The sequence below is a fragment of the Parasteatoda tepidariorum genome, chromosome X1, assembly GCF_043381705.1.
Source record: "Parasteatoda tepidariorum isolate YZ-2023 chromosome X1, CAS_Ptep_4.0, whole genome shotgun sequence".
In the NCBI taxonomy this organism is placed as follows: Eukaryota; Metazoa; Arthropoda; class Arachnida; order Araneae; family Theridiidae; genus Parasteatoda; species Parasteatoda tepidariorum.
Window position 1 is genome coordinate 75,118,688 of NC_092214.1, and position 19,799 is coordinate 75,138,486.

Here is a 19,799-nt window from a genome sequence, read left to right on the forward strand (position 1 = left end):
ACTAAATTTAGTACACTTCAATAACAATCATCAAAGTTCAAAAAAAATTTTTTTCCATGCACGCACCATAGCTTATACATAGCCTTTTTTTTGTCACTGTCATTTTCCCACCACCTTTAATTGTGTTTTTATTTTCTTTACCATCCTCTGTGGATGGAGTAGAAGTGTCGCATATTCGGGAACTATCGCAAATTAGGCACTTTTCTTCGAATTAAATTAACACGCATTTTGCAGATTTTGGTTCTAACTATATAATTAAAAGGTACTGCTTAACTATATAGACAGGTGCTCCACAATTACCATTTTATTTTAAAACATATGAATAAATAAATCATCCTCATCATTATCATTTGCATGACGGCCTGAGAGGGGACCTGACCTTCTCGAGGTCTCTCTTCCATCCTGACCTGTTCTCAACAACGGTTCTCCAGTGTTCACAGTTCTTATTTACAGAGTCAGACTATCTGAGTATGGGGTTTTCCCTTTGATTGATTCCCAAATGACCTAATCATTAGATGTACATTCATCTGGTGACTGCATTAGATGGTCAACTCATTTCAACCTTGGAATTTTGATAGATTTAGTAAAGTTTTGTTCTTTATAAAGGCGGTAAAGTTGGTAGTAAATGAATAAATGAGTGAACAAATAAATAAATAAATGAATAAACTAAATGAATAAACAAAAACAAAACAAAAAAAAGAAAAAAACTGAATGAATAAAGTCCTGGATAGCCTGGTAGGTAGGGCACTGGGCCAATATCTAAGAGATCGTGGGTTCGATCCCTGCCGGCCGAAAACTCCCCGTGTAGTGAATGGGGACTGATGCACGTTAAATCTGTCGAGTTGCAAAGTCCTCCATGTTCCCATAACAAATCAATACCTCTGGGGGTATTGATCCAGGAGTTTCCTTGTCTTCTGGATTTGGTTCAAAATTACAAGTCTACGGAGTTGAACATTAGTAGTCGTAAACCCAAAAATTGGATCGGCTGTTCAAAGACGGTTATAAAATAAAATAAAATGAATTAACTAAATGAATAAACTAAATTAATAGGCAAACAAATAAATAAATTAATAAACTAACTGAATAAATAAATAAATATTTAAATAAAATGAGCAAAATCTTAATCAATGTATAGTTTTGTCTTTATTTAGTTTTCTTTTATCAAACTATGATTTTTCTTCTATTTAATTGCTCTTAAGACTATCGATGATGTTTGTCGATTCGAGTGAACATTATGAAATCAATAAACTTGTAGATAATGCAGATTTCAAGCAAATATCAGTTATCTACTTTTACTCCCAAAACATCGTAACAATCTAAACCAGATGGAAATACGCATAAGAAAATGATTATTACTGAGACAAATTCTCATAAATATAATATTAATAGACAGAAAAGGGAAGAAAGAGAACTCTGAACCACAACTTAAAGAATTCTAACTTTAGGAAAATATGAAAACATCAGAAGGGAAGTTTTGGGAAATTTTGGATTTACTTAGCGTTATTAGATTCTATCAGAGCGTTATTAATTAGGTTTGAGAAGCTCGAGCAATTGTTTCGTAGTGACATATTTTAAGCTTTTAAGAGACATCAAGAGACATTTGCCATCATAACAATTGTATTAAAGGAATGCTGTTCTCTGAAGAAAGTTTTGTTTCAACTTAAATCCTTTTGAGGAATAAGTTAAGCGCTAAATGAGAGATCGGATTTATTGAGACTCAGAAAGCTTTTTTATAAGTTTTTATTTCAAATCTATTTGGAGGAAATTTATTAGTTTAGTAATACTTTATTATTAAAGTGATCGGTATGAACTAATGTCGTTTTTTTACATTAAGTTCAAACATATAAATTTTTATAATGTTTTTAATTTTAATCTCTGATATGATCACCCTCATTATTGAATACTGTTTGCGATCCAGAGTGTAAAATTTCAATGCCGAATCCATAAAAATTCATTTTTTTTGAGCTAAATATATAAAGATAAAATTTTGGACTATCTAAATTTTCAAATTTTTTTCATGTAGTAAATGTTGGAATGATCGGATAAAATGAAATCCGATGGTGGAATATCGGGTAAGTATGGTGAATGAAGCAAGATATCCCACCCTGACTCCTTAATTTTTTTCAGGACTGACCCTATAAATATAGGGGGTAGCATCAATCAGGGAAATATGGTTCCCATAGTTTGATCAGGAGAGAGAGTTAAAATTTGGACCTCTTAATGTTACTTTCACTTTTTGCGTGTTTCGCCATTTCTCGAGAAATTTTGAAGTGAATTGAAATTTTTTTTCACACAATTATAAAATTGGTTAATCCAAAGATAATTCTATACAAAAAATAAATTTTAGTAAATATTTATTATTTTTTATTATTTTATTAAATGATAACCGAAAAAAGTCTGAATTGTTAGGTATACAATTTTCCCCATCATTTTAAAATATGTAATTTTACTTGGCAAAATACAAAATTTGATTGAAATTGGTTGAATAGTTCCTGGGAAATCAAATTTTAAAGAAGTCGTATATTTAAAATTCAATTTCTCAGAAGCTATTCAACCGATTGAGCTCAATTTTTTCGACTATTATTAAATAAAATAGTAAAAAATAGTAAATATTTAGTAAAATTTATTTTTTTGTATGGAATTATTATCTTTGGATAAACGAATTTCATAATTGTGTGCAAAATTTTTTAAATGCACTTCAAAATTTCACAAGTTATGGCGAAATACGCAAAAAGTAAAAATAACATTAAAGGGTCCAAACTTTGGATCGCTCTCCGGATCAAACTATGGGAACATATTTCCAACATTGCTGCTACCCCCTATATTTTGGGGGTCAGAAATTCGAATTCATTGACGCAAAGGTATGTTTATTGAGAGAAAGTAAGACTTTGTATCCGATTTCGTAACTTCAAATATCGTCTACACTTATTAATTAGCATATTTGAGGTCATCCCCTTAAGCCATTAAGATTGAATCCTAGAAGGTGAAAATCCGATCATTAGATCAAAAGTTATTCAGGGTGGTCCGTTAGTTTTGAGCACTGTACACGGATTAATATTATAACTATTACGTTTATACCCTTGTGAAACTCAAAGAGCATACAATGCCGGATGTGTGTCGGATAAAGAAGAGATTTAAAGAAATGAAGAAAAGTTAGGGAGAGAAAAATTTTCAGGAATCTAAATTGCAGCATAAAGAATTCTAACTTTATGAAATTATGAAAACGTCAGAAATGAAGTTTTGAGAAATTTTGGATTTTCCAAGCGTTATTAGATCAGAACGTCATTAATTAAGTTTCAGAAATTCGAACAATTGTTTTGCAGAGACACATTTTGAAAGCTTTTCAGACACGCCAAGAGACATTTGCCATCATAATAATTGTGTTAAATGAACTCTCTTCTATAAACAAAGTTTTGTGTAAACTTAAATCGTATAAGTTGAGCATTAAATGAAAGATTTTCTGAGATTTAATTACGCAAAAATCTTTTCATAACATTTTTTTCCAAATACATTAGGGTGAAATTTATTAGCATAATAAAAGTTTTTTTAAGGTGATCGGTAAAGTAATGTTGTTTATTTACATTAAGTTCAAAAGCATAATTTTTAAAAAGTGCTTAATGTTAATTTTTTACATAATCACCCGCGTTATTGAATACCTTTTTCGATCGAGTGCGCATGTTTTTAATGCCGAATCGAAAAAAAATCAATCAGTTTTTGCGCAAAATACACGGAGATAGCATTTTGAACTTCCTTAATTTTCAATTTTTGCCACGTAATAAATGTTGTAATAATAGGAATAAATGGAAATCCAAAGATGTAATATCGGGTAAGTATTTAACATACTTGAGACATCTCACTTTTAATCTTCCAGGACTTTTGTCTTCTTGATCGATACGAGCCGGAAAAATTATAAGATTTGAATTATGGAAACCACCTTGGCTTTTAGAAACGTCTAATCTGCAGTGCGCAATAAATTTTTAAAAAAAATGGACCACTCTGAATAACTTTTGATCTAAAGATCAGTACTTCACACGATCTAGGACTCAATCTTAATTGTCTGAGGGAGTGCATATGTAAATTAATTAATGCAGATGACATTTTAATTCGCAAAATCAGACACACAAGCGTACTTTCTTTGAATAAATAAATCTTTATTTCGACGGATTCGGATTTATGGCTCCCAAGGTATTGGGAGTAGCAGCAAGCTTTGAAATATGGCCCCTATAGGTTGGTTGAGAGAGCGATCCAAAATTTGGACCCCTTACTGTTAATTTTACTTTTGTGTATTTTGCCATATCTCGAGAAATTTTGAAGGGATTTTAAATTTTTTTACACACAATTAGAAAATTTGTTTATACAAAAATAATTCCAAGCAAAAATATTATTTAGTAAATATTTATTATTTTTTATTTATCCAATCTATATATTCTCTTATCTTTAATCTTTTATTCTTAGTCTCCTATTTCCCTCTCTTTTTTAAATATTCCTCATATATATTCAAAATATAAAAATACGTTCTATCTGAAAGAATTCAATTTTTTTCGACTCCAACTTTGTCTCAAACTCCAACAAAATTTTATTGAATGAGAAATGACATTACCTTCCGTTCCCTCTTACATATTCCAAGCACAAGAATGCGTTATATCAGGAAGAATTAAATTTTTTTTCGACTCCGACTATGACTCCAATCCCTACAAAATTTTCTTGAATGAGAAACGACATTACCTTCCGTTCCCTCTTACATATTCTAAATAGAAAAATGCATTCCATCTGGATGAATTCAAATTTTTTTTACTCCAACTTTGTCTCAAACTCCAACAAAATTTTCTTGAATGAGAAACGACATTACCTTCCGTTCCCTCTTATATATTCTAAATGAAAAAATACATTCCATCTGGATAAATTCAGTTTTGTTTGACTCCTGCAAAATTTTCCTGACTGAGGAATGACATTACTTTCCATTCCCTCTTGTATATTCTGAACATATTCCATCTAAATGATAAAAAATGTCCAATATACTTTTTTTCCTCATCATATCTGACCTATATTAATAACTAGACAGGAATAGAGATGAGGGAAAAATAATCATAGATCAATGAAATATATATAGATTTACACGCAGGGTGCCAGTTCAATAATAACCGCAAAAATTTAACATAAAAACTAAAAAAAATTAAAAATAAAAGAAGTCTGAATATAGTACCACGTTGTCATCGCCTGGATTTGAACTTGGGGAACCTGTTTAACAAGCCAGAACCTCTGTTTCATTCCACTAATTATCATGGACAGTTTTAACATCAGTAAAATATGCTAGAAAACCGCACTGAGAAAAAAAGAATATAGTAAACTATAACGTGTTTCCGGCTATATGAGAACATGAAAAAGGTCGATAATTTTTACCAAAGCGCTTTGGTAATGATTTTGGTAAAATTAACAATTAAATATGGTTTTATAATATGTTGTAAAGTTTTGTAAATATGGTAACATTTGGTAATTTTATTGTTATATTTTTAAACAAGGAGTAAAAACTAATGATTGGGTTAAATTTGCTTTTCCGTGATATATATTTACTAAATAAGCGAGGTAATAAGAACTATAATTTTGAAAACTAGAATTTCCAATAACCCGTTACCATATGAAAGGAAAAGTTACCAAGTACCGTAAATGCCGTGTATTGTGGTTTTTATTATAAAAATTATATATTTTTTTAACCGGAAATGCTATTACCGTAGAGTATGGTAATTTTACCCGAATTCTGTGATGCGTGAGTGAATAAGCGCAAAACTATCATTACCCCCTATTAACACAAATCTAGTTTGCTGTAAAATTTATTTAGTACAGTATTTTATTTATTTAGTACAGTATTATAGTTATTCACTTAGTTTTATTAGACTACATTTTACAGTAGTACATACCAAAAAACATTTTTAAAAATTATTTAAGAGTTAGTTAGTAGTAGTTAACTAATTACGTTCACAACAAAAAATTCCTTTCCACAGAAATCGAAGATTTTCAAAAAATAATTCGAATTCGACCCAATTATGGGTGTATCTTATAGAATTAGCCATATAGAATAATGGAATATAATGTGGATCAATTAATGGTAGGTGAGACGATAATATACTCACATCAAATACTCTATCAGCGTGGTCCCTTGTCGCTTCCGCTGAGACCATTGGCTCTGTGAATTTACCAAGTAAGTTGTATATGGAATTAATAATCTCTCGCATTTCCTCTCTTGTGATGCAACCATCTCCATTAATGTCATACAGGTTGAAAGTCCATTGGAGCTTTTCAGTTGGAGATCCCCGTGAAATAGTCGAAAGACCGAGGACAAATTCCTGAAAGATTAATTCCTTCTCACACACACATGCATATAAGTATACATATAATTTATTTTTTCTCTAAATCACTTAAGTTAGAAATCAGTTATGAAATTTTTTTTAAAACTACTTCCTACCGTACAACAGCTCATTAATCAAGTAAAGTATAATTTCGAAGGGGGTTTTGTTCTCCAAAACTACGCCACTAGTTAACTAGTTTCAGGCAGTGCTTCAGTAAAAATAATTAATAGATATAAATAATTAGATATAATTAATTGTTATAAATTCATCAAATGATAGTTCATATTGCTTGCTGAAATAAATATTTTTGAAATATTCTTCTGAAGCTTATGAATTCTTAAGACTAGCAGTTCAGTTTACTTTAATTAAAATGAATCAATAATTGTCTTAAATTAAATGATTTCAAGCAGGGTATTTACATCACTATATATATATATATATATATAAACAAAATTAATGTCTATAAATAAATAGCCATTAGATCCGAAAATTATGAAATTGAAAAAAAAAATGCATTTACAAAAGAAAATAAATAATGAATGAAGTTATTAAAATTAAAGAAAGNATATATTTCATAATGACATAGAAAAAAAAATTTATATTTTAAAAACTATTTTGAAGATGGATAATTGAGTTTGAAATACTCATCTTTGTTTCTATTTTTTGTTAAAATAATTGCGTGGTTTCTGACATAACTTTGTTTTCTTGAATTGCATCAAAACACCAATTTGTTTTTTCTAAAAGCTTTCACACAGTAATATAACTATCTGTACTATGCTATACTATTACCACAATAATACAACAAATAACCATGGTATTTAAATTTTATACTTTTATTTTTTGTTGTAAATAACTAGATATTATTTGAAAATTGTTTTTGGTATTACATTGGCATCATATTACTTCTAGAGAAGTTTGGGCGCATCATCAGGATTAAAATTGCCTAGGAACCGATGCCCAAAAATGTGGTCGTATGTGTTAAGGGCGCCTCCCTTACATAACCTGTACAGAAACACACGAAGAAATAGTTCATAATAGGGAAGCACCCTAGCTGTGTATTCTGACAGCTCCAGGCACGAGTCCCAATGCAATTTTAATCCTGATGATGTGCCTTAAATTACCCCTAGAAGTTTGTCGTCGAACTTATGCTAACAACTGCTGTATTTAACGCTTTTAAACTTGTACATTTCGACAAAAAATGGACTGAAAATGTCTGTTTTTTTAAATAAAAAAAACTTTAGCTTGAAGAATAGCAGATTTGAAATTAGCGATACAAAAGTATCAATAATCTGTTAAAAAATCTCACGCATCAGGAAAAAAATTGTTCCCCAGTGATATCAATAGTTAAATGTATAGAAATGAGTAGTTTGTCAATTGGAAATAAAAGTGAAAACAAATACCTGGAAGTTAATTGTCCCGCTTCCATCATTGTCAAATGCTTTAAATACATAATGAGCATACTGACTAGCATCTAGAAAAAAGCAATTAAATTATAGCATAAATATAAAAATAAAAGACCAGTCACAGAGGAAAAGATTTAAATAATTAAGTTAATAATGAATAAATGTCAATAGCAGAAAAATAGTCTAAACAAAGTTAAAAGCATTTCTACGAGGTGGTCGATTTTGGTCTTTACGATTAATGAGTCCAGTGAAAAAATCAGGCAAATCCAATATTTTTTAAATTTTTTATTTTAATTTATTTTTGTTAGTAAACAACATACTCATACTGCTTTGATTATTGAAAGTATCGGGCACAAATGCAAAATCAGTCCTCTTCTACGTGTTGTGTGAGTGGAGATTATATAAATTTATTATTTTTAATTTTAAATTTTATTTTCCTTTCATAAACATTACTGGGATTTGGACTTACATTGTTCCAACGCAAATACCCTGAACTATTGAATTCAGGTAAAATTGTTACTTTTTAATAATTAATGACAATTTGGACGAAACTCAAAATGCGTATATCGAAAAAGTACGCAGTACAAAGCTGAACTAATATTGAACCAATAATATTTATTAAATTTTTAAACACTTATCAAGTTATTTTGGAGCTAAGTCCAGACCTCAAAATTCAAATCGCAGGTGTTTAAGCGTATTGCAAATGCAATTTTTCAGGCGTTCTTCTTGAGATAAAAAATAAGATCAAATTAGTTTCGGTTTCTTCGAAAAAAATTTTTTTTCCCCAAAAACATTTTTCTGAAGCTCGAAAGATTGCTGCCAAACAATTTAAACATCTTCAGGGTCTGAAAAATTCCTGCATCTATTTTTCGCTGCAGAATATACGAAAACTACTCACGGGAAAAGAAATATAAAAACAGAATTCTAGTGCGACAACTTTAAAAAAAAATGGTGACGAAAAGGAAACAAACGTCGATCTTTTAATACATATTTGAATACCACTACATACCATTTTAAAAATTATATTTGTAGGATAATTCTTGTTTTCAGATCTCTAAACGATAAAGTGGTATTCAAAAATGAATTTCCTACAATTATTAACGTACTATTTCTACCACTATTATAAATTTGAAAGACCCGTGGTAATCCTATAAAAAAAGACCCGTAGACTTTTAAAGTTCGATGTGAAAAGATTTATGCACAAGTTGTACTAGGTAATTTATGCAATGGACGACATTACTTAATTTATTTGGGTTTATTAGTGTTCCTTTAAGAAGACAATACTCATGAATAGTTTGAAAAAGGAATCAAATGCTATGTCCACTGTATTAAAAACGTTTTGTGAGCTACATCTATTTTCGCACACCTCATATTTTAAGCTGCGTCCATTTTTTAGTGAATTATTGTAATTAGGTTATGATGAATTATTGTAATTAGGTTATGATGAATTATTGTAATTAGGTTGTGATGAATTATTGTAATTAGGTTATGATGAATTATTGTAATTAGGTTATGATGAATTATTGTAATTAGATTATGATGAATTATTGTAATTAGATAATGATGAATTATTGTAATTAGGTTATGATGAATTATTGTAATTAGGTTATGATGAATTATTGTAATTAGGTTAAATTAAAATTGTTTAAACGACTTTGTTTTCGGTAGAAAAGACAGATTCCTTTAAATTTTTCAAAGGAAAAAGGCCAGGACATAGCTTATTGCTAAAAGGTTTTAATTAAGCTGAAATCTAACCCAATTTAAAATTTTATTTAATTTTCAATTTTTAACTTCTTGATATGTTTATGCTCAATTATCGATTTTCAACTAGAATTACAAAAGCATATGGAAAGGCGATGATGGATAATCACCTTCTATTCTTTACTTTTTTTGTTGTACAGGTTAATTTTAAATAGGTTTTTTAAACTGTAGTCTTTGAACCTTGATGGCTCAGGGGATAGAGCGTTCGCCACCCAGTGAGGTGAACTGGGTTCGAATCCTAAACATGGCTGGTTATTACATATTCCGCTCTCGGTTCGCACGGACAACTGTGCTGACTTAAAATATCCCCAGAGGTAGACGGATTGTGGGTTAGAGTTCCTTTGCCGTCTGGCTAAGTGTGGGAGATTTTCGGGGTTTTCCTCTCCATGCAACGCAAATGCGGGTTAGTTCCATCAGAAAAGTCCTCCACAAAGGCAAATTTCTCCCTATACTTCATCTTGGAATTGTCTTGTCTCCTGGATTAGGTTCAGAATTACAAGGTTATGGAATTTAACATTGTTAGTCGTAAACTCAAAATTGGGTCTGCTGTTTAACGACGGTTATAAAATAAATTTAAAAACTGTAGATTTACAATTTCAGAAAACATACTGGGTCGTGTAGTGAACATTATCTGTGGGGGTCAAGCTTTATATAAAGAAAGATTTGTACTTAAAAAAAAACTTAATAAATTTTCCCCCGTAATTGTATATTATAAATTTTCAATCATTTATAATTCAATTAAAAAACGACTATTTAATTTAGTACCAATAAATATTTTAAGTAGCTATTTAATGCAGTGTACCTTTTAGATGAAAATTTTAACAAAACATAATAAAATTTTAAGCTATCCAAAAAGTTTTGTTAATATTTTATTTTTCTACTGAAAATTCAAAGCAATGAAATGGGATAATAAGATATACTGAATTTCTCTAGTAATTAATAAAAAAATAAGAAAGATAATTGAAAATCATAGTGAAATTTTTAATCTCTGTTATCATATTGAAAATAATTTTTAATTCAAGTATTTTTTTATAAATAAGTATACACATTCATTGGGCGTTTCAATAACTCTCTGCTAAAATTTACCTCCTGCATTAAACATTGAAATAGTAATTTTGTCCCTTCACTAAGTTGAAAACCTATTCTAATTTTTAAAATTTGTTTAGTTTTATTGTGCATGACTATCGGTGATCTTCCCGCCAATATTATTTGGTACACCCTTCTAAATTCAAATAAATAACTTTCATTTAAAAAAAAATACATATAAAATACACATTTTTCTTACAATTACAATTTTAGGTATTTATGAATACATTTATTTTTTATTATTGTAAGTAATATTTCGTTAAATAAAATTTTCAAAAGGCATAATAATTATTATCTTTCTGGGTAGTTTTGTTTTATAATTTTTTAATCTGTTTTTGAAAAAACTTGCCATCACTGATTAAAAACGTTAAGAAAAAGTGTTTCCGTATTTAAAATCCCTGTATTTAATTCCGTCTCCCTCCCTGAGGTAGATGAATGTTTCAGCGCAAAGTTTAGCACAATGTTAAAGCACAAAGTTTAGCTTTATGAAAATTGTAAAATTCAGACAACGGAAAACACTTAAACCTTTTTTTTTCAGTACCAAAAAAAAAAAAAATACTTGACAAGCAGAATAGCTTTTTTGATAAGCCCTTTAAATTTTATAATAGCTTGATTTAAAAAAGTTTTTTTAATTTCTGTGCTTACATTTAAGTCTATAATAGGTCAATTTTTTGAATTATATAAAAATTGTCTTGAGCGATTAGTTTCCCCAACAAATACGAAAGGAAATTATTAAGAATAGTGATCCAACCTAAGGGATAACAGAAATTATCCTTCTACAAACTATTCATTTCAAAAGAAAATTTCCTGTTTAAAGGTTTTCATTTACTTAAAAAAAATATTTATTACTTTCTCACATATTACTTTCTCATATATTACTTTCTCACATTAGTACGCTCTATAGCGCAACTAGAGAAGGGGAAAGAGATGAGAGTAGAATCTTAGTTTCTCTTAAAGGACTTTTTTCCACTCGACTTAACTAGACCGTCTAAGAGGTGGAGACGGAGGGAGGAAATCTTACTTTAATGTGCTTTAATCACATTAAATAAATGTAATTTTAATCACATTTAAATAATTTTAACATATTTACTGATATTGAGGCTTTACTTTATTCGGTTATATCATTCGAAATACATGAAATGTAATGTTCTCACCTAATTGATTGAAGTACATCTTGTATTTTCTCCAATTTAATGGATTTTTTTCAAGACCATAATAATGCAATCCCTTAATTCGTATTTTTGAGAAGTAATTCAGTATCTTGTTTCGCTATTTTTAGATTTTTAGTAGGTAATTTTGTTTTCGAGTAATTTACGACGAGACAATTTTTAGCAGCATTTAAACAGCTGTCATTAATTTAAACAAAAATAAAAAAGAAATTTTTACATAAATCTAAACATGGACAAATATACAGTATTGAATTACTCAAATATATTCCTAAAAAATACAAACTGCTTAATTTTACTGCTTTATATTTTTTTGAGAAAAAAACATAACACGATTCGTTTAGGCGAAATGGTGGATCATACAGCATTTTTCTTATATGAAGTGCTTTTCTTCGGTGCATGAAAGAGAGGATTTTCTGTCCGTCATATTCACAGTGTTTGAGAACTAATGCATCCAGATAGGGTATACTAGGCCTCGAAGGTGAAATAAATGTTATCCAGTTTATGAACACCTTCTATACTAAATTTTAAAATCCTCTCTGGTGCGCAAATCGTAACATCTTAAGTTTTCTCGGGTAGTTTCAGATTCTTGTGAAAAACAAGTTATTTAGTGAAAATATTAAAATTAGGTTTAAGCCATTGTCTTGGCAAGCTAAAAATTTCAGTTTTTGTTTTCCTGAGATGTCTGAAACTGTAAATTAGTGCATGTGAGATTTAAAGTTTTATTTAATTTTTAAATGACTTCTAGAACATTCTATTTTTTATCACTTTCTTTTCCATATTTAATTGCACGACAGTTCGTGTATTTCAACTGGAAATGCAAGTTAGACTGTACTGTTTATGTTGAGAGTACTTCTATAAAAATGTATTGCTGACTGGATTACTCTAAATTCTTTCTTTTCAACAGCATTTAAGTCATATTTTTCAAATACTAGAATTTTATACATTATTTTGATGCATTAATAGTTAAGCAATTGATATTGCAGCAATTTCGCTGTTTTAATATTTTTATGAACTCTGTGGTGAAGCCTTTATGAAGCCAGTTTGCTCCTTGAAGCTGGCTATATACATTTACCGAGTGGGCAAAGCTACTACACTGTAAAAGACGGTTACTGAAAATTGAGCAAAAATGCGTCAAGATAGCTCCAAAGCAAATATAGTCAAATTCTAATTCAAAATTGAAACAGCTTATGCTGATTTTTGAGCAGAAATCACAGTCTCTAAAGTGATGTGGAGGGAGAAGGGTGTGAGACAGATGTTCGTTGGCAGTCAACGGGATTCTAACTAAAGACCACACCGGATTTGCAGTAGGATGCTCTATCACCTTTACACCCTAGTTTAGGTAGAGTCAAGATGATTTATATAGTGGTTGCCGCGATGAGAAACGACATACATTTCATTCGCTTAAAAGTTTTTAAGATACAGCGAAATAAGCAAAAAGTGAAATTAAAATTACGCTTTTGGGACCCTATTTTCCAAATTACATCCCTTTGTACCATTGGAATTGGAAATTAGTATGTCATGATTCGTCAGTGTGGCAGCGATTTATAAAGCTTCTTAATTCTCCCGCGACTGTGGTCTATAACTACGGTGTGTAGAGCATCCTGCTACGAACCTGGAGGTTCCTAGTTTGAATCCTGCTGGTAGCTAATGACCATCTTTTTCACACATTTCTCGTTCTATATTACTTTGGAGACTATGCATTTTCCTCAAAAATGAGTAAATGCTGTCTCAACTTTGAATACACAAATTTCAAATGTCACTATATCTATTTTGATCCATTTAAAGGAATGATTTTTTACGGTGTAATCTCAAGAATGACAGAAAGAAAGTACGATTTTTTTAAGGCAGATATCACACATTTCCTTCATACTTAATATATAAGAGGACTCTCTTGCATTATTAAGGCTGCATTATACGCCTGGACATCAAGAACACATAAGGATAAAACTACCATAATTAACAATTATAATGCTATAGAAGCTCTTTATGGCATTATAACAAATAGCGTCCTCTTATATCTTTATAGTTGTAAGAGGGCACTAAAATGACTAGGTTAAAGGAGTTTTTTTATTCAGTCATTCAATTTTCCTGACATGCCAAAAGTGTCCTTCACAGATCTTTCTCTTAGTGGAGATTGGTGTGTTCTGTAATTTTTTTTTATGTCACATACACTTCAAGTAGTAGTCATCATTTATAAGGTTGTCAGAGTTCATTGATATCTCAAATGTTAAGTTCAGTGGCATTTTCTCATTTATTCTGACGTATATGAATTGCAGAATGTAATGTATAGTTCATACTCGAATATACAATATGGAAAAGAAACGGGGCATCTTAACTATTTTTGACCTATTGATGAATTTGAATTTATGATCTATTTTTCTACCATGACTAGGCTTTTCAGTGGGAAAAATAAAAAATTGTACTCTTTAAAAACTTATGATTTAATGATTAGATGGTCACATACTATGATGCAATCTTAATGGTCCGAGGGGCTAACCATGAATATTCTAATTAATTTGTGTGAGCGATACTTTAAGCTCTGAAATCAGAGTCAAAAACGTATTTTCTACAAATAAATTTAACTTATTTCAAGTTATTTTGATACTTAACCCTCAAAATATGAAGGGTAATAGAGTATTTCATTTTATAACCGGCATTGAACCCAATTTTAAGTTTACGACCAAATTTTGAGTTTACGACTATACCAATGCTCAAGTCCGTAGCCTTGTAATTTTGATCCCAATCCAGAAGACTAGGGAACTCTTGGATCTAGTATTGGGTAAATTCAAGTATATAAATGTATATTCAAGTAATTACAAAATTGAAATGTAAATTTAAACTACAACCGAATAAATGGTTTTTGGCCATGCCCTAAAGTATCATGATAAAATTTTCACATTTTACCACATTTACAGAATTTTATCACATATTATAAAACATTTTTGTTGTAAATTTTACCAAAATCATCACTAAAATGCACCGTGTTTTTTGGTGTTCCTATAGAGCCAGAAACATGGTAAATTTTACCATATTCTGATAGTTTGGGCCATTCTCTTTTTCTCAGTGTTTTTACTGGTTTTCTAACATATTTTATATAATTTTGAAACTGTCAATGGTGATTGGTGGAATAGTACAGAGGTTTGTACTTAAACAGGTTCTTCTGGTTCAAATCCAGGCGATGACTGCTTGGTACTACTCTGATACATTAATACATAATGATATACCATAAATTTTTGTGGTAAACATTGGATTTACGGTGACGAGTGCAAATGTTGCCAAATTTTGCTTCACTTACTACCAAGCATATTGCAAAAAAGAAAAAAAACATTTAGATAAAAAAAATATATATTTTGGTGTCAATTTCCCCAAAATTATTACCAAAGGCTCCGGAAAAAATCACCGAAATTTTGAAGCTCCCATAGAGTCAGAAACACAGTAAATTCAACTATATTCTGGTAGTTTTGACCATACTTTTTTTTCTCAATGTATATTTTTTTAAACGCGCGATTTGAGTTACAACTATGTTCTTAAACGCGTATTTTTAGCAATGTGTATTTTCTTTAACGTGTATTTTGAGTTAAAGTTACAATAAAAAGCTCCCTAATGGGAATCAAAATTTCTTTTTTCTAATTCGAACAATTTTGGAAAATCAAAATTCACGTCGAAATAAGTTTTTAATATTTTCCATAGCTGATCAAGTGTGGATGCATTAATTTAAACTGGAGACATATTATACTGTGTTGTTTTCTATTTTAAAGAGCCAATGAGATCTAATTCTCAGACTAACATATAATTTAAAAAAAAAATACTAGATGGCCCTCTCCATAATTCACGCAACTTTTTTTTTCAAGCGTCGTCAAATAAAGCTTCTGCAACTTTCATTTTTTTCCTTTTTTTTAAAATTTTATATAAGGTAGCTTTGATCTCACTTTTTAAGAACGTGTTTTTTGATCAATGATTTATATGATACTAATTCAACCCATAAGGGGTTCATTTTCAGGTAGTGAAGAAGTATTAAGATTAGCGATCCCTATTCTTTCCCCTTCTTAAAATAAAATCAAATCAAATAGACAAAAATAGAATTTCTCCTCTTTTAGAGCGGTTTGTGCAAACAGAAAGACGCGGTTCTTTTGAGAGAGTATTCAACTATCATTTCTCTGCAATTTAGAATTGTTTTAAAGATGTACCTCTCTCAAATCAAAGAATAAAATATGTATATTCATAAAAAACACACGTCGACTTGGATTCTTGGTGTGTCGAAAGGGAAGATAGGTAGATAGGTACTTTATTTACGTCGCACTAGAGCTGCACAATGGGCTATTGGCGACGGTCTGGGAAACATCCCTGAGAATGATCCGAAGACAATCAATCGCAATTTTGATCCTCTGCATAAGGGATGACTCCCCTGCTTTAACAGCCCGACTACCAGCGCGCGAAGTCGAACACTTTACTGTACAACAGTTTAACGAGGACCGATACTGCGCACCCTCGGACCCTAAGCAGGCCGATCAAAGTGGTCACCCACCTGCTTACTGACTCCAACCAGTGATGCTTGACTTCGGTGTTCCATTGGGAACCGTGTCTTTACGATCAGTCCAAAGTGGGACCGAAAGGGAGGAGAAAATGGACATAACACAAAAAGTATGGTTAAGTAATATTTCTCACACTTTTAGTAGCATGCAGAAGAGAGGTGCCAAGGTGATCCGTCAACATCATTTCAAAAAAATTTAATTTTGACTTATTATTTTCAATCAGTGAAAAGAAAAGCAAAAATTTTTTTAAAATATACTTAATTAGAAATATAACTGAATAAGAAAAAAAATTGGTCATTTTATAATTAATGTCTGTCCGGGATAGCTTGGTTGGTAGGACGTTGAGCTCTTGTTCATGAAAACGTAAGTTTGAATCCAGCCTACTAAAAAAACCCCGTGTATTAAATTCTATTTTAATGAAAGATTTGGTAAAAAAACATAATTCACGTAAATAGAACCAAAAACATTTGTATTTAAACCATTCATTCGGTAATTTTTCCGTTTATAAGAATACGGTATACCGGAAATTCTGGTTTTCAAAATTTCACATTCTTATCATTAAACATTCAGTAAAAATAACAAAACTGAAAATTAAATTATATCAAATGAATACTTTTTATGCCAAACTATAAGGTATCACGATAAAATTACCGAAATTTACCTAATTGCCTAATTTTATTAAACATTATAAGACCATATTTTACTGTTAATTTTACCAAAATCATTACCAAAGTGCTTAGATAAAAATTACCATGCCTATTGGTGTTACCATAGACTCAAAAACACCGTTTTTACCATATTCTGGTAGTTTTGATCATTCTTTTTTTCTCAGTGTATTTTCCCTAGTTATATGTAATTGTTCCAGAATCATATCTTCAGTTGATAGAACAAGAAAATATTCAAATAGATCAATGCGTCCTTTCTCAGAAGGATTAACAAATGTATTGCACTACAAAAATATCAGGTATAGCGAATTTTCCCTACAAAAAACGTATGCGTTTTATATGCATAAAACTGATTCTTTTTGACATATCCTGAAATTAGCTTTCAAATTATGACGTAGCTTTCCTTAGAGCCTATATTGATTAGAAACACGAGTTATCGATCAAATCATGTTCTGTGTTTGTCTGTTTTTTATTGTTCTTCAGTGACCTAAAAATAAGAAGGTTTTCGATAAATCACTCTAGGTTCCTCCTCCGGCAAATCACAAAAGAACATAATGAAGCCCATTGATGAAAGAAAGATGCACAAGTTTAGTAACCCCACGTAAACCATGAAAGAAATGAAAACCAGCGTCATTTTATCCATAAATCAAAATAATTGCATCCATTTGACTTTCATTAAGAATCACTGCAATTTACACCAAAAGATATCTTGTGTGTATCATTTCTGCTTTTAACTAGAAGTGAATTTATGTGGTAAAAAATGCCCAGAAAATGTCTTGATTCGATTTTAACGTTATTAATACGCGTCAATATTTAAAAGAACAATTTTAAATGAGTTTGCGAAGGATTAAATATTGAGGTAAGTAAGAGAGTTCGTCGAAATTGAAGCAACAAGATATTGTTTACTATTTGATCAACCCTGACCATATATTTATCGAATCTATTTTAAATTGAAATTTAAAATGTATGCATTAATTTCAAATATTTATTTTTAGTCAATCTACATGAAATTATTTGCCTCGAATAAATTGTTGGAAAGTAGTTAGTTTTTTCATGTATCAAGTTTCTGCAAGCATTTGGTAATGTTACCTTATGCATTTTTCCCCCGTAATGACCCCCCTAACTATATTTCTAAAATTCTTGCTAAAATTAAAACAAAAAGAGTATGCATATTAAGGATCTCAGATTTAGATTTAAGTAACAATGAAATGAAAAGTAGAATCAATGGGGAATAAGGAGGTATGAAAAAGATCAAAACCAGTTTGAATGCCTGATTAAAATTGATGGAGTTCTGAAAAATTGTTTTTTAATTTTTCTCCGATTTCTTCGGCAATCAAACATGTTTTTATGCTTTCTGAAAAAGTTTTCCTCAGAACTTTCATTAGATTTCGATTACGTTTTTCTTTCTCCATTAAATATCAATATGAGACCTTTAATAAGTTTATTAATTATACTTAATTTTTGTTACGAACTCCAAGAAATATTTATTAAAGGCATTGCAAAGCACTTTGCATGTTTCATACATGGCAAAGTTATAAGTCTTAAGCTATAGGGTGCAATATGAAATGTAGGAATTTTACATTTGTGAAAGAAGGAAATTATTTACAATGATATACAATATCAGACATAACATACGCAAATATACTAGACTAATTTTAATTGGCCTACATAAAGCTGAGGATAAGCCGGCTAAGTTAATTTTGCGGTAAAAAGGAAGAAAATCTGTCTCCGGTTAAACGAAATAATACATCAAAAACATTATGCAAACATCGAATTTTACGAAATAATAATTAGTGCAAATTGTTACACGCTGCAAAGAAAGAAATTGCCATGGTTATTCAGTTTCACACTCGGAATCAAAAATATGTGGCATTCAAAGACACTTTTTTTAAACAAATGCTTTTGTTATAAATAATTAATGTTAGACATTGAAGAATAATATTGCCCCCAAAAGAAAAAAATCCTCATCTTCGAAGAAGATTTGCAGGGAATAAGAAAAACAAATTTCGTCACCTACATCAATATTAAAGGTCACAATGAATTTCAATATTCACTGTACTTGATTCAGAGCTTTCAAATATCATAAAAAATGCGTATTTGTTTAGATTGATTTGGAAAAGCTACTGAAGAGGATTTAAAAAAAGTAGGAGTTGTAGGAAAACCTTTTAATTAATCGGGACAAATTAATTTGCAAAAAGTATATAATCTTTTTCCGGTGCCTTTTTTTTCATTATTTGATTATCACGATATGCTTCTTATTTTGTTTTCATAATTTCATAAAAAAAGTCGTACATTTGATATGATTTAAAGGGAAGTTATAAAATCCCATCTCCGCTTTCCGTTGCTTCCGCATGCATTCTGTTTACATCTACATGTAACGAAGAAAACAAATGGAAGGAAATATTGAAATAATAACAATTGCACTCGTCACAATTCAACAATAACAACTATTTCACAACTAATGTTTTATATATATATATAAGGGATCGAAAAAACTCAGAAATTTTACCCGTCCTCCTTTGAAACTAACTCGTCACTTCTAAGTAAATAAAAATATAATTTTCTCTTATTTATTACAAACATTTATATAAATTGCACAATGAATTAGTAGTTACTAGGATTACAAATACTAGGAATGCATTATACAGTAATAAAAGAAATACTAGGTTACTAATAGTAAAACCTAGCATTTCTATTATGAAATAATTTATTTCCTTGATGAAATAATTTAAATAACAAAGGTTAAGTTATCTGTCAACTATCATGTCAATTTATCTGATGGTACTGCGTTTTTTAAATGAATCAAATATGACGTTTGCCAGTTCCACAATCAAGCCAA

At 30.1% G+C, this 19,799-nt stretch overlaps 1 protein-coding gene across 1 annotated transcript in view; it reads right to left on the reverse strand.

Annotated features, from left to right (window-relative positions):
• LOC122269444 (A-type potassium channel modulatory protein KCNIP1-like) overlaps nt 1-19,799 on the reverse strand; it is a 352,568-nt gene that overhangs the window by 7,149 nt on the left and 325,620 nt on the right. Inside the window, exons 5-6 of the mRNA XM_071187748.1 lie at nt 7,745-7,815; nt 6,129-6,341 (exon numbers count right to left, since the gene is read on the reverse strand). Coding sequence (XP_071043849.1) covers nt 6,129-6,341; nt 7,745-7,815 — 284 coding nt within the window. The remainder of the gene's footprint in view (nt 1-6,128; nt 6,342-7,744; nt 7,816-19,799) is intronic.